The sequence below is a fragment of the Littorina saxatilis genome, linkage group LG3, assembly GCF_037325665.1.
Source record: "Littorina saxatilis isolate snail1 linkage group LG3, US_GU_Lsax_2.0, whole genome shotgun sequence".
NCBI lineage: Eukaryota > Metazoa > Mollusca > Gastropoda > Littorinimorpha > Littorinidae > Littorina > Littorina saxatilis.
Window position 1 is genome coordinate 33881956 of NC_090247.1, and position 24874 is coordinate 33906829.

Consider the following 24874-nt stretch of genomic DNA (forward strand, 5'->3'; position numbering starts at 1 on the left):
ATATTTTTTTGATTCCTGTTTTGTGCACATGTATAAATTGCTGTTGTTGTTTGCAGTATGCTAGCTTGTCAAGGTCTTTGAATTACGGTAATTCTTCAGGCACCATCAACTGTAAAATGATGCCGATGGTGGCCGCTTGCATATTAAACCGAGGGGCAGGTGTGGGTGGGGGGTAGGGGTGTAGTGTTTGTTAGTGCAATGGTTGTGGTTGATGGAGGGAAAATTCCTCGGGCTTCAGGGATGAGTGAACGTTAAAGTAGGGAGGGGCACTTAAGTAAATCAAGTGGTGTTTTTTATGGTGGGAACTAACTATCGCGTTTGTGTCGGAACTCCCAGGTTATGCTGCGACTTTTTGCTACCCTCTTACCAGCTTTAACAAAAAAAAGTTAGATGCGCTGTTTGCGTTCTGATTCTATTCCTGATTTCTTTTGTGTGTTCGATTATTTCGTCTGCTTAATTGTTGTTGTTTTTGAACTGTGATACTGGTGATCTTCGGAAAGAATCTTAATTCGGATGATCATAATAGGTCTTCGTTACACACGAAAAAATGACGTGTGCCCTTACAATTTCACGAACGCTAAGTTTACATGAGTGAAACCTCAACAACAACGCGTAATTGCAAACCACACGTTTGGTTGGTTGGTTGTTTTTTCCGCTCAGTAGTCCCTTGTGTAGTCAGCTACACAAATTGTTAGCAGTTTTTCTGACAAAGACAAGCGTATTAGACGATGTTAACGAAATGAAAAAGCATGCTTAGAATCTGGCAGCTGTTGTTTGGCGTGGTGTTTCAGGACCATTGCCAAGTAGGCTAAGTCATCAGGCCATGGAGTGTCATTGGACTTTCCGCGGTATTAAAGGCACAGTCCTTCCCGTGAAGAATTTTTCTGGTTACGTGTGAGCTCGTTTGCCCATTTCGGTTCCCCACACTATACTCTGAGAGCATAGTCAGCTCACTCCGCTTTCGTTGAGTAGGCATGCTGGGTATTTTCGTGTTTTCATAACCCACCGAACTCCGACATGGATTACAGGATCTTTTCCGTGCGCACTTGGTCTTGTGCTTGCGTGTACACACGAAGGGGGTTAAGTCACTAGCAGGTCTGCACATAAGTTGACCTGGGAGATCGGAAAAATCTCCACTCTTAACCCACCAGGCGGCAGCGACCGGGATTCGAACTCACGACCTCCCGATAAGGAGGCCGACGTCTTACCACCACGCCGATGCGCCCGTCCTCATTGGATATGACCAACGGTCTATTGAACACACCGCAGAAATCCACGGCCTGTGTGCTCTGTGTGCAGAGTGACAAGTTGTTTTCATTGTGAATTAATCTCCTAAAGCGTCACTAGGTCCATCTCAGTCAGAGTAGTGTTTTGTTTTGTAGTTTTGTGTTTTGTGTTATATATGTCGAATTGAAGGGATGGCCATATGGTAAAAGCCGGAACAGATCTGAGATAGGAAGTCGAAATGCTTACACGGGAAGATCTGAGGCTTTAACTTTCTGCGGAATTTTAGTACATGTATTACGTTTTGTGTCGTGTTGGTGATGGTTTGCTGTATGGACTAGATACTACTTACTACTTCTGAAATTGGTGACGACTTTGTGTGTTGCTAATCTCGGCTCTATGGATGTTTTGTGCTCTGAATTGAACATGATTATGCACCCTGTTGCTCAGGCGCTAAATGGAAGAGGAGGAAGACTTCGCACATCTGGCACAGTCAAGCTGAAACACGCTCACATCCACATACACACGTGCTTAGTGCTCACACGCACACAAACACTCGTATACCCACGTGTGGTCGTATGCACGCTGGATTTAAATACCCACGCACGTATTTATGATTATATATATTCTTGCTACCTCTATGCTTATCTGTGTCTCTCTTTCGTTCGTTAGTCACTTCACTACCCCCCGCGGGTTAGGGGGAAGAATTTACCCGATGCTCCCCAGCATGTCGTAAGAGGCGACTAACGGATTCTGTTTCTCCTTTTACCCTTGTTAAGTGTTTCTTGTATAGAATATAGTCAATGTTTGTAAAGATTTTAGTCAAGCAGTATGTAAGAAATGTTAAGTCCTTTGTACTGGAAACTTGCATTCTCCCAGTAAGGTAATATATTGTACTACGTTGCAAGCCCCTGGAGCAATTTTTGACTCACATGCGAAGCAAAAGTGAGTCTATGTACTCACCCGAGTCGTCCGTCCGTCCGTCCGTCCGTCCGTCCGGAAAACTTTAACGTTGGATTTTCTTGGACACTATTAAGTCTATCAACACCTGATGTGGCCTGATGGTGTATGGTTACAAGATCTCAAAAAACATGTGCGGCAACTTGACCTCACTTCAAGTTCAAGGTCACAGGGGCCGTAATTGTTGTCTTAAAAACGACCATTTTTCACATTTTCGCATTTTCTCTGAAGTTTTTGAGATTTAATACCTCACCTATATATGATATATAGGGCAAAGTAAGCCCCATCTTTTGATACCAGTTTGGTTTACCTTGCTTCAAGGTCAAGGTCACAGGAGCTCTTCAAAGTTGGATTGTATACATATTTTGAAGTGACCTTGACCCTGAACTATGGAAGATAACTGTTTCAAACTTAAAAATTATGTAGGGCACATGTTATGCTTTCATCATGAGACACATTTGGTCACATATGATCAAGGTCAAGGTCACTTTGACCCTTATGAAATGTGACCAAAATAAGGTAGTGAACCACTAAAAGTGACCATATCTCATGGTAGAAAGAGCCAATAAGCATGACCTTGGATGACCTTGGGTCAAGGTCACATGTATTTTGGTAGGAAAAATGTGTAAAGCAGTTCTTAGTGTATGATGTCATTGCTAGGTTTAGTTATTTGACCTTGACCCTGAAGGTCAAGGTCATGTAAAGGTCAAGGTCAAGCATGTGAGTCGTATGGGCTTTGCCCTTCTTGTTTGATTAGTGCTATTGTGAACAAGAAACAATTAACAAGTGGCTCTATCCCATCCCCCCTTTTCCCCGTCGCGATATAACCTTGAATGGTTGAAAACGACGTTGAACACCAAATAAAGAAAGAAAGAAAGTCACTTCACTACCCAACTCGTCTACTGACTTTCCAGTAAACTGCATACGTAGACATATTTTAAACATCAGGCGGTGTGACCGTTTACGTCCAGTTCTGTTCAACAGATGAGAAGAATATTGTCAACAGCCGTAACTTTAGTTGTGACATTTGTGTCAACCTTTCAGCTTGTTTTGAAAAAGGTTGTGTCGGCTGTTCCCCTTATGCGCGAACATGCACTCGTGTTTGTCTATACTTACCACTGCGAGGATACTCCACTGTTGTAGATCGGCCCAAAATAGAACAGCTATAAATTCGTGGTTAGTAACCCCGCCCGAAGAAGCCACTTACTTGCTTGTTTCGTATTTGTAAAGATGACAGGAGTAGAATGGGGGGTTGGGGGGGGGGGGGGGGCAGAGATAGAGAGAGGAGAGAGAGAGAGAGGAGAGAGAGAGTGCTCAAAAAAGAGAGTGGAATCTTGCGAGATGGTGGTTAAATCAAGCAAAGGGACAAAGATCGCCATTAATTTAATGGACTTGCAATTGACAACCGTACCCACATTCGGAAAGAACGAGTTCAAGTCCTGTGGTTTTGCACGATTAAGTTTGATTTCCACACATGGATTACATGCACAACACTCACACGCCGTAGCTTACTATAACCTTTTCGAGAATTCCTACAGGAAATGACACCTTTGACCTCATCACAGCGGTTTTGGGGCCACTTTCTTTGCCCTCGTTCTTTTTTATATTTAGTCAAGTTTTGACTAAATATTTTAACATCGAGGGGGAATCGAAACGAGGGTCGTGGTGTATGTGCGTGTGTGTGTGTGTGTGTGTGTGTGTGTGTGTCTGTGTGTGTGTGTGTGTAGAGCGATTCAGACTAAACTACTGGACCGATCTTTATGAAATTTGACATGAGAGTTCCTGGGTATGAAATCCCCGAACGTTTTTTTCATTTTTTTGATAAATTTATGTCTTTGATGACGTCATATCCGGCTTTTCGTGAAAGTTGAGGCGGCACTGTCACGCCCTCATTTTTCAACCAAATTGGTTGAAATTTTGGTCAAGTAATCTTCGACGAAGCCCGGACTTCGGTATTGCATTTCAGCTTGGTGGCTTAAAAATTAATTAATGACTTTGGTCATTAAAAATCTGAAAATTGTAAAAAAAAATAAAAATTTCTAAAACGATCCAAATTTACGTTCATCTTATTCTCCATCATTTGCTGATTCCAAAAACATATAAATATGTTATATTCGGATTAAAAACAAGCTCTGAAAATTAAATATATAAAAATTATTATCAAAATTAAATTGTCCAAATCAATTTAAAACCACTTTCATCTTATTCCTTGTCGGTTCCTGATTCCAAAAACATATAGATATGATATGTTTGGATTAAAAACACGCTCAGAAAGTTAAAACAAAGAGAGGTACAGAAAAGCGTGCTATCCTTCTTAGCGCAACTACTACCCCGCTCTTCTTGTCAATTTCACTGCCTTTGCCATGAGCGGTGGACTGACGATGCTACGAGTATACGATCTTGCTGAAAAATGGCATTGCGTTCAGTTTCATTCTGTGAGTTCGACAGCTACTTGACTAAATATTGTATTTTCGCTTTACGCGACTTGTCTTGTTATTACACACACCGTATCATTCTCTGACAGCTCACTTTGTAACCACATTTTTCATTTGTCTGTTTTTGCAGGAGGCACCCTGAAGATCTATGGCGAGTCGTTGCAGCCGGATGTGCCGTACAAGACGCTGCTGTTGTCGACGGCGGATACCACCAATGCCGTCATCAAGGAAGCCATGGAGAAATACGGGCTGGAGAAGGAGGACCCTGAACAGTTCTGCCTCATGGAGGTTGGACATCGTCTTAAATTGTGAATGCCTTTTGATAGGCTGTGTTTGGCCCCCACGTACTGGTTGTTGTTGTTGTTGTTGTTGTTGTTGTTGTTGTTGTTGTTGTTGTTGTTGTGTGTCCACCAGGCTTTCTTTGGGAATGTGATCATGTTATGCTGTGTCTCGTTGTTTTGAAGAGTATTGTGTGTGTGATAGCGTTATTATTTCGTCGGGACTTTTTAGGCATTGATCGTTCATCTTGTCATTCATTCACGCACTCAATCAGGATCTGGCCGGTGCCTGGTTACGTTCCCACATAGACGCACACGTCAGCGTTCACACCTTCTTGCACTCTCTTGTAAATTACGGTTCTCTCACCTCATCAATGTTTCATTTCCGCAGGAAATACGTTTAGCTTTATGGAATGGCTTAATCACCATTTTGTTCTTTAACACTCAACCTAGAGAGAGAGAGAGAGAGAGAGAGAGAGAGAGAGAGAGAGAGAGAGAGAGAGAGAGAGAGAGAGAGAGAGAGAGAGGGAGAGAGACAGAGAGACAGAGACAGAGACACAGACAGACAGACAGAGAGAGAGAGAGAGCGCGCGGAGGGGGAAGGAGGTAAGTGGACTGATGGTTATTTCGGTAGATGAATCAGGATGACTAATTGTTAATCAATGGTGCTTGGTGTCGGAAACAGCCAACTCAGCCGGCGCAGAACTGGTTTTGTCTGTCGATAGAAATGAAGTTAGGCTGATCAAAAGTCTGGAATGCCTTCCTCTGACATGCTGGGGAAATTGACAGAAATGATGAGAAAGGGGGGGGGGGGGGGGGGGGAGACGGTGCACACACGTAAAATGCCCATTCGTGCAAAAAAACACCGAGTGCACTTCGGATATGTAGCCCACGACCTCGGAAGAAGTTGACACAAAGTGCCGGAGGTTACCAAGTCTGTCTCGAGTATAATTATATAACAGTCAGCTCAAGAGAACAGCCAGAACATTTGCATACAGGTCTAGTTATTGTGGGGAGATCGGGTTGACAACGTTTAAGCCGAGAAATCCCAGGACCTCTGGTTTCAGTAACAAAAGGATTTGCACAATATTGATGCTTTGCTGCGGTTTCACTGGCCCTGCTGATCCTCAAATTTGACTCTAATGAACAGAGGTGGCCGCCCCGCTGGTAATCGCATGGCATTGTTTTAAAGAGTCTGAAACTGGGAGGGCGGAGGGGATGAGGGCTGCAACAGAAGTGCTATTGTTCTCAAATCTCGACATCAGAGGCTCGACATCAGAGGGTCTGGACAGGAACAAGAGGTGCGGCATTGACTGCTACACACGCGCATCGACCCCATGTGACTCGGTCTCGGCGGTACCGGTCAGGGGTCACCAGATCTGACTTGAAGGACAGGAGCGGTTATCTGGCCTTTGGTAATTTTAGGATTGTAGGAGAGAAGGTGAAATGTGACCCTCCACCACGAAATGAGTCACATGTCACCTTTGCATGATTTTCATATTTTTACATTTTCCTAAAGAGTTTTTTATGCTCTATCCAGTGGTGAAAACCGTTTTAGAAAAGAGCGAAAACTGTTTGAGTTATAAGCATGTGACTAAGTTGACCCTCACACTGTTACCAGACACTCCCCGGACTAATATTAAGCCTAGCGCAGAACCGCGCGAGGTGACATGCGACTCATTTCGTGGTGGAGGGTCACAAATGGTCTATGGTCATTTAAGGATTGTTAGGAGAGAAACTGACCCTTTCATCAGAGAGAGAGAGAGAGAGAGAGAGAGAGAGAGAGAGAGAGAGAGAGAGAGAGAGAGAGGGCAGGCAGGCAGGGAGTGACAGAGGCAGGCAGGGAGTGACAGAGGCAGGGAGAGACAGATATTCTTTTGGAAGATCATTGCTTGCTTTGTCAGAAACGTGACGTCGTGACAAAATTGTGGAGATGCGTGTTTGAATTGGAAAATCGTGTTGCTGGTGCTCATAAAGTATCATTTTAGCGTTTCCAAAGCGTGCTAGTGTTGGAGAAGCTTGCGGCGATGTGCAAACAATTTTCGTGGCATCAAATTCTAATGATTAAAAAGAGGCAGGAAAGGCACCAATGAGAGTGTCTGAGACTTTCAAAGTAGTCCCCTCGATGCGCCCTCAGTAATCTGGAGAGGCACCACATTGATTTTGCCACACCCAGCACTTCTTCTGTCGCTAGCAACCAGATCTGACATGAAGAAAAAGAACCTGCCATCATGCCTAGCGGCTACTTCTATTGTTCTGGCACCGGCCACTCTAATGGTGGTGTGGTTTGGGAGGGGCATGGGTGTGTGTGTGTGTGTGGGGGGGGATACGAGAACTTCAAGGAACGAGATAAGGACTATCTATTTCCCTTGGTCACTAGGAGAACCCGTGTTTGAAGGTCTTTGCTCTTGGCACATGATTGTTCGTGATTGTAGTAATGGAAGTGACCCTGCCCACAGGATCTGTGGTGAGTGGTGCTACTGGTCATTTCCATTGATCAATGTCGTGCTTGACCACCCACTTGACGTCCGAGAACTTTGCACTGCTGTACTGACCTTGTCATGCATGTCTATGTGTAATGGGTGACGATGTTATAGCTGTCTGGTCAGTAGAGTGGCCATTTGTTTGGTTTCTGTTTGGGGTTCTATACTTAGTTTTGAAAGCATGGTTTCATATAATTATATACTTTTTATCCCTCATAGATTACTGTCTCACTGTATTCACCTGACACGTTGCATTATATATATATATCTCTCTCTCTCTCTCTCTCTCTCTCTCTCTCTCTCTCTCTCTCTCTCTCTCTCTCTCTCTCTCTCTCTCTCTCTCTCTCTCTCTCTCTCACACACACTCACACACGCACGCACGCAACTCTGACTCTCTCACCCTTCCCCCTACCATTTCTCTCTTTCTGCTGTCTCGTATAATTATATTATATAGTGTTAAAGTGTGTTCCGGCGTGTGTGTGTTCTTCTGCATGTCAGTAGCTCTGTCACTGTCACCCTGTGGGTGGACACGGTGATCCATCACCATATTTTACTCTGGACTTGACGTTGAAGTCACTGCCCCCCCCCCCCCCCCCCCCCCCCCCCCCCCCCCCCCCCCCCCGGAAACTGGGCTAATTCGGTACACTTCTGGCTTGGAGCAAGCGAGGGAGACTCAGTGTGTGTGAGAGAGAGAGAGAGAGAGAGAGAGAGAGAGCGAGAGAGAGAGAGAGAGAGAGCGAGAGAGAGAGAGAGAGCGAGAGACACTCACTTCTTGACTGCTGTCTCAATTGATTTTTGAGTCACTTGAGAAAAAGTGACTCTATGTAATCGGTCAGTGTTAGTCTGTCGGACGGACGGCCGGCCGTCCGGCCGTCCGTCCGTAGACACCACCTTAACGTTGGACTTTTCTCGGAAACTATCAAAGCGATCGGGCTCATATTTTGTTTAGTCGTGACCTCCAATGACCTCTACACTTTAACGATGGTTTCGTTGACCTTTGACCTTTTTCAAGGTCACAGGTCAGCGTCAAAGGAAAAATTAGACATTTTATATCTTTTCTCGGAAACTATCAAAGCGATCAGGCTCATATTTTGTTTAGTCGTGACCTCCAATGACCTCTACACTTTAACGATGGTTTCGTTGACCTTTGACCTTTTTCAAGGTCACAGGTCAGCGTCAAAGGAAAAATTAGACATTTTATATCTTTGACAAAGTTCATCGGATGTGATTGAAACTTTGTAGGATTATTCTTTACATCAAAGTATTTACATCTGTAGCCTTTTACGAACGTTATCAGAAAAACAAGGGAGATAACTAGCCTTTTCTGTTCGGCAACACACAACTTAACGTTGGGCTTTTCTCGGAAACTATAAAAGTGACCGGGCTCAAATTTTATGTGAACGTGACTCATTGTGTTGTGAATAGCAATTTCTTCCTGTCCATCTGATGCCTCATATAATATTCAGAACTGCGAAAGTGACTCGATCGAGCGTTTGCTCTTCTTGTTTCTCTTGAACTAATGTTGAACATTTCTGACCGACATGTTACAATGTTTTTCTTTCACTTAATTGCTAGTTGCATAAAATAGGAACATATCGTCTAAATTAATGAATAATGATGTGAAATACTCACTTCCTGTTTTCGAAAGCTGCGTGCACTCTTTTTCTTTATTCAGGGGTATACATTTCACATGATCTTGATTGATTTGTAAAGGGAAAGAGACTGTGACGTCGATGTAATACAGAAGTTTATTATACACTTATCCACCCCCTCCCTCTATCCCCCATACTTAATTTACTGTATGGGAGTCACTGTTTTTCCGTTTGTTCAGGTTCAAGTTCAGAAGGGCTGGGATTGATTCGTTCGATCAAAAATAACACAAACACAAAAACTCAATATTTGGCCTGAATGCCCTTTGCAAAACGCAGTGTCTGCCTATCTTCATTGTTGTCACTGCTTATTAAAAGATTCACCTCAGAAGTATAAGTTTGCTTGTTCTGTGCAGCATGATAATTAGACGTCTTTACGAAGATTAGCATTAGTGTTTAAGAAGTTGAATGTGCTGAACGTGAATGCCACTTTAGAACAAACAATTGTTTTATGTTTTTCCTGAATGTATTGTATTGGTCTTCAGTTTTATTTGAAAGGAACACCATTGCACTGAATAAAAGCGCCTGAACGTCTTGTGGAAGTGCATTTGAATTTGAAAGCATGTTTTGTTACCCGTGTCGATTGTTCATTCTAACGCACTGAACATGTCCCTGTATAAAAAGTGTAAAAATTTACAAATTTAAGTACAACGTATTTATTTGCGTGTAGGAGGATAAGAAGAAAGTTTTTGCAAGTGCTGTGATATTTTGACCTTTTTATGTTCGGAAACTGAAAAGCAGCGGATGTGGTTACACATTAATATTATCGCTTCAGCTTCAAGTGATCCTTTGGTGATGTGGTTTTCATTTCAACTGTTTTCCTCGCGTTAACTGCTTTTGAGAGAAATATGGGAGGCAAATGCTTGTAAAGACAATGAAGGAGGGAAAGACAGCGGGTCTATTGGGTGGTGGTTCCGTTGATAAATGATTGTGTTGATATGCTTATGACACAGACTTCATTTCTTGGAGTCTTGATTCTTTGTCCCCATTTTGCCAGTGGGTTTATCATAGGAAGGACACGAATAATAATTCTTTTTTTTAAAGTTCGAGGAAGTATCTTGTCAAACGTTACCTTCCACTGAAGTAGGACATTATTTTGTTCGTGTAGGTGGACTTTAAAGGTCAAAGTTTGGATTTATGAGCAAGACTAAGAGTGTGTATTGTTACTTGTTTATTGACAGTCTTTCTCTGTTTCAGTTAAGTCAGTGTCTCTCCCTCTCAGCGTGTGTGTATTTGTGTGCGTGCGTGCGCGTCTGTATGCGGCCAGAAGCCGGAAAGTATATGTAGAGATCATCGCAACAAGTATCGTTTACAAGAAGGAATAGGTGACACAAACTTATTAGTTTCATTTTCAGTAATGAGGAAAAAATGAATTTTCAGGAACACGTGCGGTAGTGGGGAAAGGAGTATTGTGCTTCAAGATGAAATGACATTTGAGGCAGCTTGAATTTTATAATGTGTGTGTGTGTGTGTGTGTGTGTGTGTGTGTGTGTGTGTGTGTGTGGGTGTGTGTGTGTGAGTGACAGACAGACAGACAGACAGACAGAAGGGGGGGGGGGGGTTCTTCTCAGCATTCTTAACACACTACACAAACAGATGCCCAGTCAGAACAAGTTCAAAGAGTTTTCTCCCAGTAGCCAGAAACTAACCGCACAACCCAAAGCGAGCAGAGACCAGACACGTAAAACAAAAGGAGGATGGAAAGAGTATAACCAACAACGAGTGAAGCCCTGTAAATATGAGGGCCGACTGGACATGGGAAGGAGACAGACCGTCTTGAGATGGCATGCCTGTGTGTGTGTGTGTGTGTGTGTGACACACATGACTTGAGAATGAGTGTCTGACCTAGAGAAGCCCAACCTATATATATATATATTGCTATTTCATATGTTACGTGGATTTCCATTGGTCAATTGGGCAAAACTGAGCTCATTGTAAAAGTGATATCGACGACATTTCCGTCGATATCAGTTTTGATATCGACGACCTCTTTCTTCCCCACTTCAAAAACAAAAACACCTAGATTTAAAAATAAACAAATATATATGAAAATGTAATGATCCCAGAATTTGGTTGAGCAAGTGACTAAAGACTTTTTGAAAGAAAAGACATTTTTAAATACTGAAAAGTACAAGAAAAGAGTGAACAAAAAGAAATAATAATCAGAGGGAGGGATATGGAACAGCCAAAACTGAGACAAATACTTTTGTAATTTCTTTACAGTAAATAGAAAATGTTTAGAGAATTAGCAATATATCTAACATTGACTGACTGTGTGATGATATCTTCTGCTATTGGTCTGTTTCGACAGTGATATCAAAATCTCGACCTCCGGTCTCGATTTTGATATCACTGTCTCAACAGACCATAGCAGAAGATATCATCACACAGTCCGTCGATATTGGGTAACACAAAACATGATGTACGAATGAGTGTCTGTCTTGTACTTGTGTGACACCAAATACATTCCTTGCAGTGTATAATTATGTGACACAAAACTTGTGAATGAGTGTCTGTCATGCAGTTACTCCGTGTAATTTTATTTGCGACACAGACTGGACATTGCAGAAAATGATAGATAGCTTACTGTATGTTGGACTTGCGCGCTCACTAAGTAGGTGTTGCGGGTTGTTGGCAAACATGTCGAAGAAAAAAATCCTTGCAACATCCTTGTTTAAATATTTAAGTCATAAATGAGCATAGCATAACTGGAGCAGAAGAATTCAAGAGGATTGTCCACTCTTGATTTACAATTGGATTGTTGAAATTCTAAACTCAAGCGCAGCAGAAGAGAGCTTCGAGGCAAAATCGAGTGGGAACAGCAAAACGAGTTGAAGCATCAGCTGTGGAGTGTGTACTCGGACATGTGAAGACTTCCTCGCTGTTTGCTGTCTGATGTCTGATTTATACAACTGTCATTTTCACCTCATTGTCTAGTCCTTCACACATTTCCTTCTCTGTTGTCTGTTTAGACAACTTCCTGCGTTCGTTGTCACTGTAAAGTTCGCCGTGTAACACTGATGTACTTTTACCTGAGCGAGAGAGATACCGTAGTGCTTTGAGCTTGAGGGAATGATTGAATGGAACGGTGTGAGAGTGTTTAAAAAAAATTGTTTGTATGTTTTTTACTCAGGAATTTTGTTAGCACATTTTACGTAACAAGAAATCCGATGGTGTGTGCACTTGACACTGGGGGTGGGGTTGACTTTGACTAATCTTCCTGCCTTTGAGAGAGCTCCTTTATCCCGGACCGACCCCAAGAGCCGTGTCATGTGCCTTTGGATCCACACTCTCGGCACAGTTGGTGCCCCGCCAACCATGGGCCATCAGATAAATACCTCGCATTCACTCGGTCGTTTCCGGTTGACACCGACACTTTCATTTGCTTCCAAGTAAAGCTCTTTCTTACTTTTGCAGTAGTCACCATTCATAACATTGGAAGAGCAGAATCAGAGCTGTGTTTATGAATTGCACTTTGGTCTGGAACGTTCAGCTTACTCACAAACACACATAGTAACACACACACACGCTCGCACGCACGCTCTCTCTCTCTCTCTCTCTTTCTTTCTCTCTTTCTTTCTTTCTTTCTCTCTCTCTTTCTTTCTTTCTTTCTCTCTCTCCGACTTTCTTTCTTTGTTTCTTTCTTTCTTTCTCTCTCCCTCTCTCTTTCTTTCTCTCTCTCCAAGTGTGTACATTACGGGCTTAATATTTCTTCATTAAAGGTGGAAAACATTAGTCATCTGCGTAAAATCAAAATCAGACGGAAATAGACGAACTTGTATTTCCGGGCAATCGTGTCGATGGTGATTGTTGCATCATAATCGCCGAACATGTCTAAATAGTGGTGCCTGATGGGGAAGGTGTGGAGAGATGTCGGAAGTGAATAAAGGAACGGAAAAGTGGAATATTATAATTTGTACCAGGATTGTGATATTAGGGGGGGGGGGGGGGGGGGGGGGGGTTAGATGGAGTAGATTGGGTTGGGGATTAAAACTGGTTCGTTGGAGTGATTGTTGTGTTGTTGGAATATTAAATGTGCCGAAAACTTTTAATGAATTCGGAAGATATCTCGCCTCACCTTTTTGAGTGAAACAATGCAACGTCTGCCCTCCTCATTACCAGTTCTGACTTCATTCCTCTTCACCCGCCAGTGAGTCATCTGCAAACTTTGCGGGAATGTGAACTGTGGAGGGGGGGCTCGCCTCGGGCTCGGGATAATACTTTTTTAATTTTTGTATTGTTTGACATAATCATACCTGGCAGTCTTGTGTTGCGTTTAATAAAATAAAAATATCATCTCTTTTTTTCCTTTTTACATTTAGTCAAGTTTTGTGTGTGTGTCTGTCTGTCTGTCTGTGCGTGTGTGTGTGTAGAGCGATTCAGACCAAACTACTGGACCGATCTTTATGAAATTTGACATGAGAGTTCCTGGGAATGATATCCCCGGACGTTTTTTTCTTTTTTTCGATAAATACTTTTGATGACGGCATATCCGGCTTTTTGTAAAAGTTGAGGCGGCACTGTCACACCCTCATTTTTCAATCAAATTGATTGAAATTTTTGTAAAGCAATCTTCGACGAAGGCCGGACTTCGGTATTGCATTTCAGCTTGGTGGCTTAACAATTAATTAATGACTTTGGTCATTAAAAATCTGAAAATTGTAATTAAAATTATTTTTGTATAAAACGACCCAAAATCACTTTTATTTTATTCTTCATCATGTTCTGATTCCAAAAACATATAAATATGTTATATTCGGATTAAAAACAAGCTCTGGGCGGGGCTCAGTTGGTAGCGCGCTGGATTTGTATTCAGTTGGCCGCTGTCAGCGTGAGTTCGATCCCAGGTTCGGCGGAAATTTATTTCAGAGTCAACTTTGTGTGCAGACTCTCTTCGGTGTCCGAACTTTTTTTTCGATAAATGTCTTTGATGACGTCATATCCGGCCTTTTGTAAAAGTTGAGGCGGCACTGTCACACCATCATTTTTCAATCAAATTGATTGAAATTTTGGCCAAGCAATCTTCGACGAAGGCCGGACTTCGGTATCGCATTTCAGCTTGGTGGCTTAAAAATTAATTAATGACTTTGTTCATTAAAAATCTAAAAATTGTAATTAAAAATATTCTTTTTATAAAACGATCCAAATTTACATTCATCTTATTCTACATCATTTCCTGATTCCAAAAACATAAATATGTTATATTTAGATTAAAAACAAGCTCTGAAAATTAAAAATATAAAAATTATGATTAAAATAAAATTTCCGAAATCGATTTAAAAACAATTTCATCTTATTCCTTGTGGGTTCCTGATTCCAAAAACATATAGATATGATATGTTTGGATTAAAAACACGGTCAGAAAGTTAAAAAGAATAGAGATATAGAAAAGCGTGCTATCCTCCTCAGCGCAACCGCTACCGCGCTTTTCTGGATTGTTAATTTCACTGCCTTTGCCACGAGCGGTGGACAGACGATGCTACGAGTGTACGGTCTTGCGGAAAAAATGCAATGCGTTCATTTTCATTCTGTGAGTTCGACTGAGCTTGACTTAATGTTGTATTTTCGCCTTACGCGACTTGTTTAAAAGTTTCTCTTGTGTGTTTGAGTTAGTGGCGCTAATGGTGAGGTAATGCGCGCAGAGAAACCCAATTTAGTTTACAATGTTAGCTTCGAGATACACTGGTTTGTAAGGAATTAGCAGTTCAGAGCTAGGAGAAAGACAACAATTAAGCTTGAACACATTACCAGAGTGTGCGCAGAAAGAGTGATTTTTTAATTTATGCATTCTATAGTGAAATTTACAGAGTGCCTGACAGTCAGGATTTTGAAAGTCAGAGTGACACTAGGCACTATAACCGGCAAGGCCTGAACCATAGTGCAGGAATTGTCGCAGTCGACGTGTTTTAATGTCGTATCTCCGCCAAACGTGTAAACTTATCACGGGTGGGGGTGGGGTTGAGTTTCGTGCACAGAACCCTCTCTGTGGATATTTTGCTACTTATTCTAGTGCTCGTAGTCTGGCTTTATTTTCTTTCGAGAACGAGCAAGCAGTTTCTAACATTGTTGTCTTCCTCTGAAGAAAATGTGGAAATGAAAACATGCTGATGAAAAATCCAGCAGAACGACAAAGAAAGAAAGTAATGCAGATTATAAAGTAATACTATCAATGAGAATTCATCTTCGATGCGCTAGGTATGGTTTTGTGATGCTAAGAGCGACAAGGTCTGTGAGGTGCCTGACCGATCCCCAGCCGAAAAGATAGATCACTTCCAGTCTTGATGGGTGAGTGACCGAAGATCTACGACAGGCACACATCTAGGAAAGGAGACAGAAAAGTCACGCTGATGTAAACGAGAGCACCTTAAAAAAAAACAAGTCGCGTAAGGCGAAATTACTACATTTAATCAAGCTGTGGAACTCACAGAATGAAACTGAACGTAGTCCGCCGCTAGTGCAAAAGGCAGTGAAAGTGACGAGCCTGTTTGGCGCGGTAGCGATTGCGCTGTGCTTCATAGCACGCTTTACTGTACCTCTCTTCGTTTTAACTTTCTGAGCGTGTTTTTAATCCAAACATATCATATCTATATGTTTTTGGAATCAGGAACCGACAAGGAATAAGATGAAATAGTTTTTAAAACGATTTCGGAAATTTAATTTTGATCATAATTTTTATATTTTTAATTTTCAGAGCTTGTTTTTAATCCAAATATAACATATGTATATGTTTTTGGAATCAGAAAATGACGAAGAATAAGATGAAATTGTTTTTGGATCGTTTAATAAAAAAATAATTTTAATTACAAGTTTCCGATTTTTAATGACCAAACTCACTCATTAGTTTTTAAGCCACCAAGCTGAAATGCAATACCAAAGTCCGGCCTTCGTCGAAGATTGCTTTGCCAAAATTTCAATCAATTTAATGGAAAAATGAGGGTGTGACAGTGCCGCCTCAACTTTTACAAAAAGCCGGATATGACGTCATCAAAGGTATTTATCGAAAAAAAGAAAAAAACGTCCGGGGATATCATACCCAGGAACTCTCATGTCAAATTTCATAAAGATCGGCCCAGTAGTTTAGTCTGAATCGCTCTACACACACACAGACAGACAGACAGACACACATACACCACGACCCTCGTCTCGATTCCCCCCTCTATGTTAAAACATTTAGTCAAAACTTGACTAAATGTAAAAAGGCTGGTGAGGGGTGGGGGTCCTGACACATTTATGTGTTTGCCTTAATTTACCAAACGAAGTCTATGATTCACAAATGTGTATGGAAGTGTGTCAAGACTTGTTTTATGACATAAGATTTGTGGCCACAGTCTTTTTTCTCAAAGGAGTCATGGGAAAGTTTTGTGATTGAGCGCGTCATCAGTATCATCTCGTTCCCCCTTGTACGTGAGGACAATACCTGTGCTGTTGCGGGCTCGGGTTGTTGATCAGATATCGGGTTTAATCAAAACAGATCAGTCTTCCAACAGGCACGTATTCTTTCTCTTACTCGTGTCAAGCCAATGTTTTTGTCTGAAGCGTGAGCGCTCAGAGAGTGTAAGTGTGAAAAACAGCTGTTGGATTTGTGCTTTGGCAGGTAAATGAACGAGTGCCGTTAGTGTTTAGGGGAGTTCAGTCACCAGTAAGTGGGGGGGGGGGGGGGGGGGGGTCATGTCATGAGTGTGGATCAATTATTGTAAAAACGAAAAAGTGATTGTGTGTATGCATGTTCTATTACAGTGGAACCCACATTTTAAACCCTCCAACGCCCTCGTCCCCCTTCCACCGTACCTTGCAGGTCGTCGGGAAGACGAACACATAGAAGGATGCACATGCAGACAGGCAGACAGACAGAGCACGGCGCATTGTTTTGCTGCTTGGCTGGTAGTTTTATTTGTTTTGTAATTCATTGTTTTGTTTTATTGTTTGCTTTATACGTGTATGGTTCTCTGTTTTACGCGTAATGCATATATATCGAAGATTCTTCTTCTTCTTCTGCGTTCGTGGGCTGAAACTCCCACGTACACTCATGTTTTTGCACGAGTGGGTTTTTACGTGTATGACCGTTTTTACCCCGCCATGCAGGCAGCCATACGCCGCTTTTTGGGGAAAGCATGTTGGGTATTTTCTTGTTTCTATAACCCACCGAACTCTATCATGGATGTAGAGGTTACATGCCGAGTCTCAGTGATTATCAAAAATAATGGTCGAAGTTAGCGGATCATGAAAAATGCGAGCTTCAGCGAGCTTTTTCATGACCGCGAACTGAGACCATTATTTTTGATAATCACTGAGACGAGGTGTGTAACCTCTTTATTCCTCCTTTCTTCAGTTATGAAAAGAAAAGAGGAGGTTTTTTTTGCGAAAGTTTGATCGAATTGTATTCACTCAACAAACCGCTTTATGTTGTTTAAATTGATGAGATGTGTGCATTTGGTTGCGTGTGATCTGTTTATAAAATGAAATATTGTTGAAAACTGACCGTCGGATTGCAGTCTGTTGTCGAAGAAACTGAGTGAAAAGAAGGGGAACTACTCTTGTCGCTAGACAAAGTATGAGTTACTTGCCTTGGGAATTTGCTTGTGATGAACGTTTGTGCACGACAGATCTAGATTCAGAAAACAACCGAACTCATGGATTTTATATGGAGATTCATGTGTTCAGGCCTGTAGTTGTTCATTTAAATGCGGTGTTTGTACTGTTTGCTCTAGAGATGTATACTTCGTACGAATAGAGCGTTCGGAACTTTTCAGTCGCAAAAGTAGTACCGAAACAGAACAGCTTCTCAACCCATTGCACTATCGAGGATTCAGGCTGTTGCTGGCTCGTTATTTGTTTGGTTGCTGGGTCATTATCGAAAAATAACTAGCTCTACAAGTTTACAGAGGTAAAGAAGCAGAGGGGGGAATAAAGGATCTTTTCTGCGCCCACTTGGTCTTGTGCTTGCGTGTACACACGAAGGGGGATAAGCCACCAGCAGGTCTGCACATACGTTGACCTGGGAGATCGGAAAAATCTCCACACTTAACCCACCAGGCGGCCGCGGGCGGGATTCGAACTCACGACCTTCCGAGTAAGAGGCCGACGTCTTACCACCACGCCACAGCGCCCGTCGTATATCGAAGATGATTCAAGTAATTAACGAAGAGCAGGCATGATATCACACTCCACTGAGCACACATTTCCGCCGTCAGAACAATGGGAATATTACTGTTGGTACATTGCACACAGACTAAGTATAGTACACAGTCATTCAACTGAGCAACCTCCAGACTTCTGGTAGAATGTAGACGTCTGATGCGGATGGCAAAGCATCAGTCGTTTATAAATCGCCCCCACCCCCTTCTTTGGAACAATAACAAGATCCCTGTTGGTACATTGTATGACGGCTTACTAGTGCCAAAACCTAGGGTTATCGTTTTCACGTGAAAATTAGTAATTAACAGTGTTAATTACTAATTTTCATTTTTGCCTCGTTTTCGGTCACAGTAGTCGGATTTTAAGAGTTCGCACTGAGAGGCTTCAACGTCCGGCAAACATCACTCTCACACTACTATTTCTAAAATATCTTTTAATAGAAGGCCTTATCGAGCAAGTTATTCGACGGGAAGATGCATGTCACTGTTTTCTGCAATAGCGCTATCCTAAACGTTGTTTTGGGTATCTTAGAAAAGAATAATCGACTCCGAAAACTTTCGAATCGAAGCTGTTCGTAGCAGACGGACTTTTGATCGGCTGTGGTCTCACACTTTCACAGATATCTTTCAATATAATTCCTTATTCGAGAAGTTGTCAGGCAGACAGCTGTACTTCATATTTGTTTCCACTACCACACTCATACATTTGCTTAAAAGTGTATTAGGGAAGGACAATCGATCCGAAAATGTTCGAACCGAGAGAGGAAAAATGGCGGCCGGTCGGACATGTGCAAAAGGTCCGACGACTAACAGACGGATCTCTTCATCGAGACTCACACACTTTCACAAATATCTTTCGATAGAATTCGTTATTCAACAAGTTTTCGGACAGACAGTTGTATGTCACGGTTATCTACACATGCGCTCAGCTCTTAGTGTTAATTTACATCTAATTAAAGAACTATGGACCAGAAAAGTTTCGAATCGAAAGATGTTTTGCTCTGGCAGGTGAAACAGTCGCGCATGCGCATTGAGCCCCCACAGTCACGAGGTACAAGAAAATTAGTAATTAACGCGTGAAAATTACTAATTTTTAGTTTTGGCACTAGTAAGCCGTCAGGGAGCGAGCCAAAACTGAAAATTAGACATTAACACTTGAAAATTAGTTATTAACACTGGAAAATTAGTAATTAACACGTGAAAATTACTAATTTTCACGTCAGAATTGTAATTTTCTCGTGAAAATTAGTAACTTTCACGGGTTAATTACTAATTTTTAGTTTTGGCGCTAGTAAGCCGTCATAACATTGTACACGGCATCAATGGTATACACAGTCTTCTAACCAAGCGACTTCCAGACTTCTTGTAGACGTTTGATGCGGGTGACCTAGCACCAGTCGTGTATTCACACCGTGGTACCACCCCACCCCTTTCTTTGGAAAGTATTACTGTTGGTACATTGTAGTTTGTACACAGCATCAATGGTATACACAGTCATCCAACCAAGCGACTTCCAGACTTGCTGTAGAATGTAGACGTTTGAGGCGTGTGGCCAAGCATTGTGTATACTATCCACACAGCACCGCCGGACTTCTTGATAACCCATATGGTTCCTGTTGGGTGACATTTCCTCACCACTGAAAGAAAAAAAGGGTGTAGGGGGGTAGAAAAAGGTTGTCGGAGGTTCTGAACCCCCAGGGCTGGCAGACGTCATGGGAAGTAGCAAAAATGCGGTGTTTTAGCGTCGGGGGTTGACCGCCGAGTAAGTATAGCTTATGGTTTCTGTGACACTAATGCAGGCGAGATGTTCGTCTGAGGTGACGCCCGGGCGGGTTTGTTTACTCGGTGGTGTGTTGTTGTTGTTGACTTGCTTCAGGCTAGCGTTGGTATATGTTGCAGTTGGCATAGAAGTCGGTCTTCTGTCGATAAATGGGATGGGTTGGGAGTGGAATGTAGGGGAAAAGACACACTACCATTTGTTTCTTACGCTTAGCAAACTGGTATTTTGTGTTTCATTTTGGCGAAGGCTCAGCAAACAGTGTGTGTGTGTGTGTCCCCTTGCGATACACACGCACCACATTTAGGACACATTTCTGACTTGGGCAAGAGCATGATCACCTTTTAAATGAAAAGCTGATTGCTTGGGCCAGCTAGGCGCCACATTACATGCAGCCGCTAAACGTCACGGTGTATACGTACTCCACAGGTCTACATACATGCAGGTAGAGTGTAGTAAAACTGGCGTCAGACCTGTGTGTTTGTTTACCTGGCCCAGCTGGTGGGGCTGGCGGCGCAGGTGTTGCGACTCGTGTCACGGGCCGTGTGGCTTTGCCGCGCCGCCCTTACTACTGTACTAGGCCTTGACTTTTCCTCCTTCCTCCCACCTCCCCTCTCATTGATGGGTGGTGTGGTGTATCGACATCATTCTAGCAGCGGGATGGGAATACCAAAGGCTGTATCTTAGACTTCTGAGGTGTGCTGTATCCGCATCTGGCAGTGGGACTGGGAATAACAGTGCTTGTACAACAGAAAGGCTATACTTCTAGGCTTTTGTGAATACTGTAAAGGCACGTTAGTGTGTGATTTTGGGGGTGGATGATGGACTATTTGGGAGGGGGGTGGGGCAGAGGGACGCACGCGCACGTACGCTCGCCCACACACATTGTAACACTGACTAACAGACAGACAGACAGAAACACGCACACACACACACACACACGCACACACACGCACACACACTACCTTTCAAATCCTCTTTCACTTTGTTCCTCGATCCATGCCACGACCGCTCAGTTTCGTCTGGACTGTGATTTGTGTCACTGAGGAATGACTGTCCTGTCACGTTGCAACAGTAAAGCCACAGACGTAAAGTGAAACCATCCTTTCGTTGGCAACATGCTCATTTTACATTTCTGACACTTGAGAGTTAAACCCAAGTATGCGGGCAAAGTCATATGTGATATTAGAAACCCAACGTTCGTTTTCCTCAAGACTCCAAAGGTGTCACGGATCCTCTTTTCTGCATCTAACCCCTCCCCCCCTAACATCATGCAAACACACACGCAGGACCTTTACCCCTGCTCGTCTAGTGTCTGTGTATGTGTCTAGTGGCTGTCCTTCCGTCTGTCTGTCTTCCTCCCCCCCCCCCTCTTCCCCCATCCCCTTGTCCAACATATTCGTATGCCCGTATGTGTGCTTCTCTCTCTCTCTTTTTCTCTCTCTCCCCCCTCCCCCTCTCTTTTTCTCTCTCCCTCCTCCCCCTCTCTTTTTCTCTCCCCCCTCCCTCCCTCTCTTTTTCTCTCTCCCTCCCTCCCTCTCTTTCTCTCTGAGTCTCCCTCCCTCCCTCTCTTTCTCTCTGAGTCTCCCTTTTCCCGAGCCCCCCCCCCCCCCCCTACCTCCTCTACCTCGTATTTGGGCAATGATTACTGAAAGCTGGTCCGAGGGCAGCGCCCGTCTACAAGGTTGTGAACTAGAAAGACCCTGGTTTCTCTGTCCAGGGTTATCGGTCACAGGGAACTGGAATGTCATTACCTGCCAAAGAAAACTGATCAGCACGGGCCGCGTATGTCAGTGAACAAACCTATTTCTGAGATACGCATACACCTCAATGTGTGAAGTGAGGAAGGCAGGAAAGATGGGAGGGGTGTAAGGCAAGCCGAATGTAGCACAGCGACAAATCTGGTCTGTTTTAGCTTGTATGTCAGTCTGTGTGCCCGAGTCTTTATTAAGTTTGGAGAGAGAGAGAGAGAGAGAGAGAGAGAGAATTCGGAGAGGGGGGTGTCACTGTCAACCAAATCTCATTTCAAGGAACAATGTACAAAATAATCACACAGCAGGTCATTTTCTGAATCTCAAGCTGTTGATTTCTTGCTGCAAGCCTGTCCCCTTCAACCAAAACCACAGGAGCAAATTCTCCAGTAACTCAGGTAGCACAGACCAGAAAGCAGCTCCTAGCCCTGTTGTTAGGGAATGTGCATTGTCCAGAGAGTGTGGTTTGGTGGGGAATAGAAGGAAAACAAAAGGGATTGTGCTCTGCCTGTAATGAGCCACTAGTTATTATCTGTCCCAACAGCCCCATTGTTTGGGAAGCACACATTGTTGGTGGCTGGGCTGTCAGATGGGGTAAGAGAACATTAAGATAGGGCAGTATTGGGGGGTTGTGGAAGAGGGGGAACATTAAAGGCACAGTGCAGCTCACAGCCTTCGTTTTGCGTTTTTGTTGCAGCTGAGTGCATTTACAGTTCAAAAATCCTCCTATGGTAGTAAAACAAACCCAAAACTACCCAACGACGACATCTGTGAAGCTCGACAGTTTCTTGTTCACGCGAGTGCATAAATTAACCTAGTTATTACGTGGTGTTTGGTCGGAGTTCGATTCAACTGAGTGATTCCGGCCTCGATTTTGTTTTACACAAACTCATGATGACGTCTGACATAGTTTGCTAGTGACGTGTCTTTTTGTGCATGATGTGGTGATCTACCTGATCTAAATTTAGATCCAAAAATAGGTCAAGACCAGCCGGGTCCGAGTACGAAATTAATTCGTAAAAAAATCGCAGTTCTTGACTCTTTGGGTGCAAGTCAATGAAACTTGGTAGTTCTTCTAACGGATAGCTGCCTGAGGTATGATTAAAAGCCCCAGGGGCTCCGTGCACCTGGATTTGACAAGTTCAGTACCTGTAAGATAGGGCAGTATTGGGGGGTTGTGGAAGAGGGGGTGATAGGAACGGCAAAAAGTTTCTCTGTGTTGGTGATTGATAATGTCTAGTCGTCTTATTCAAAGTGATTACAAGTTTATTATTAGTGCACACAAGAACAAAGCAGAACTAGTCAAGTTGAGTTGATAGAAGAAGTTTACAGAAGTATTCAGGTAAAGAAATTTATCAAGTTTTTTTCCTAAGGAGGTAGGGGTTGGGGGCTGATTGAGGGCATTCATAACAGTACATTTTTTTTCAAAGCTGATGGGGCATGATGGAGGGCAGAGCTATATATACTGATTAGAAAAACACCACCGTTCTTTTTGTGCGTGCGCTGTGTGTTCCCAGAGATGTTTAATGTTGAGCCTTGCTTACAGTTACACTTTTCGTATGTTGGTGCTTTCTGATACTTTTTGTGTGTGTTGATTTTATTTGTATACCCTTCATGACTGTTTCTTTTGTCATTATTCGCTAACGAATGTTTGACATTGATGGTGTTGCTTTCATAACCTTACCTATGAAGAGAAAAACGGATAGCTGCCTGAGGGGGAGGGGGGGATTCTTGCACTGGGCTGCCTTTCCAATTTTAGTTAAGTTCACTTGCAAGGTAAATTCTGCTCATACCATTATTGTGTGTCTATGATTATATCTGATGAGGGATTCCCTTGTGTGTTACAGGTGTTGTTACCTCCAGGAAGCCAGGAGTACCATGGGGGCAGCCTGGGGCAGGAGAGGGTGCTGGACGAGGGAGAGTGTCCCCTGGCCATTGTCATGCAGCATCCCAAACAGAAAGGTCAGTACTGTGTGTGTGTGTGTGTGTGTGTGTGTGTGTGTGTGTGTGTGTGTGTGTGTGTGTGTGTGTGTGTGTGTGTGTGTGTGTGTGTGTGTGCGCCTAATTGCATTACTGTAATCTCAGTGTAAATTGTAATTGGCATGCCCATGGTGCATTGTGCAGGTCACATCATCTTCCAGCTGAGACGCATGTCAGCCAACGACAAGCGTCGCACCAAGCGAACAAGGGCGGTGTCACATGACGACCTTCGCAAAGCGCACGACCAGCCCGCCACACAGGCCGACAAGCTGCCCTACCTTATTGAGCTCCACCCCAGAGGTATTGTTTACTTCTAGTTCTTTTTCCTCACTTACTTTTTCGTCCCATTGTGGGGAAATCATAGCCGCTTCCTTCCAGTGGATAGCTAGCAGCTACAAGAGTCGTGCTACCCAGTGTGTGTATATTTCGGTATTAAGAGCCACCTGCCTGCCTGGCAGAATGACCAAGGTCTTGTACATGCCACAGCAGTAACATGGAGGAGGGACATGAACACAGTCTCTGAGTCTACTTCTATCATGCTCATATGCTGAGCAGGCTTGTTACATTTAGCTGGGAAACTGAGCTATATTTTTAATTGTTGCACTGTGGTCAGTTACGCCTTACATAATAGCAGATTGCATACTAGAAAAACAAAAGCAGAGGTTTTGTGCAAAATTGATGCTTACTGTGAAGTTAAGGCACTGCCAGATTTTGCTTATCTGAAATCAAATGGTAGGTTTTGGAAACCATTCAAAAGTGTGGTTTATTTATTTAACACAGGAAAGTGCTCAGCATTACTTATTGAGGGATAATGTACATTTAAATGTTCTTTATTACAGATGGGCGTCCAAAGAGGCATCTCTTGCCACTAAATGTGACAGAAGTTGTGCGAGACAGGCCCATGACACCAGGAAACCAGTTCCTACAGGTGAGTGTATGGGGCAAGTTATATACTGCTTTGTGTGGGTTGGGACTGTGAGTGCTCGTTGCAAAGATCCAAGGGAAGTAATTCTAGTTGCTTCCCTTGAGTAGTTAGTGTGTTAATTAGTCACTGGCGTTGGTTATCAGCACATTAACTTTTGTGTATTATTTTCTAAGTTCAGAATGTGTGTGTGGGTGCGTGCGTGTGTGTGCACACAACGGGGGTGTCGTTTGATGTTGGCAGTCAAGGAAGCATCAAAACTGATTTAAAACTCTTTGCCA

The 24874-nt window shown here is 43.0% G+C and overlaps 1 protein-coding gene across 3 annotated transcripts in view; it reads left to right on the forward strand.

Annotated features, from left to right (window-relative positions):
- The window catches only part of LOC138962193 (afadin-like), a 79412-nt gene that overhangs the window by 24481 nt on the left and 30057 nt on the right, over positions 1 to 24874 (forward strand). For all 3 annotated transcript variants that reach the window (XM_070333923.1, XM_070333925.1, XM_070333924.1), the window contains exons 5-8: positions 4750 to 4907; positions 23539 to 23653; positions 23816 to 23971; positions 24511 to 24599. In XM_070333923.1, the coding sequence (XP_070190024.1) occupies positions 4750 to 4907; positions 23539 to 23653; positions 23816 to 23971; positions 24511 to 24599 (518 nt within the window). The remainder of the gene's footprint in view (positions 1 to 4749; positions 4908 to 23538; positions 23654 to 23815; positions 23972 to 24510; positions 24600 to 24874) is intronic.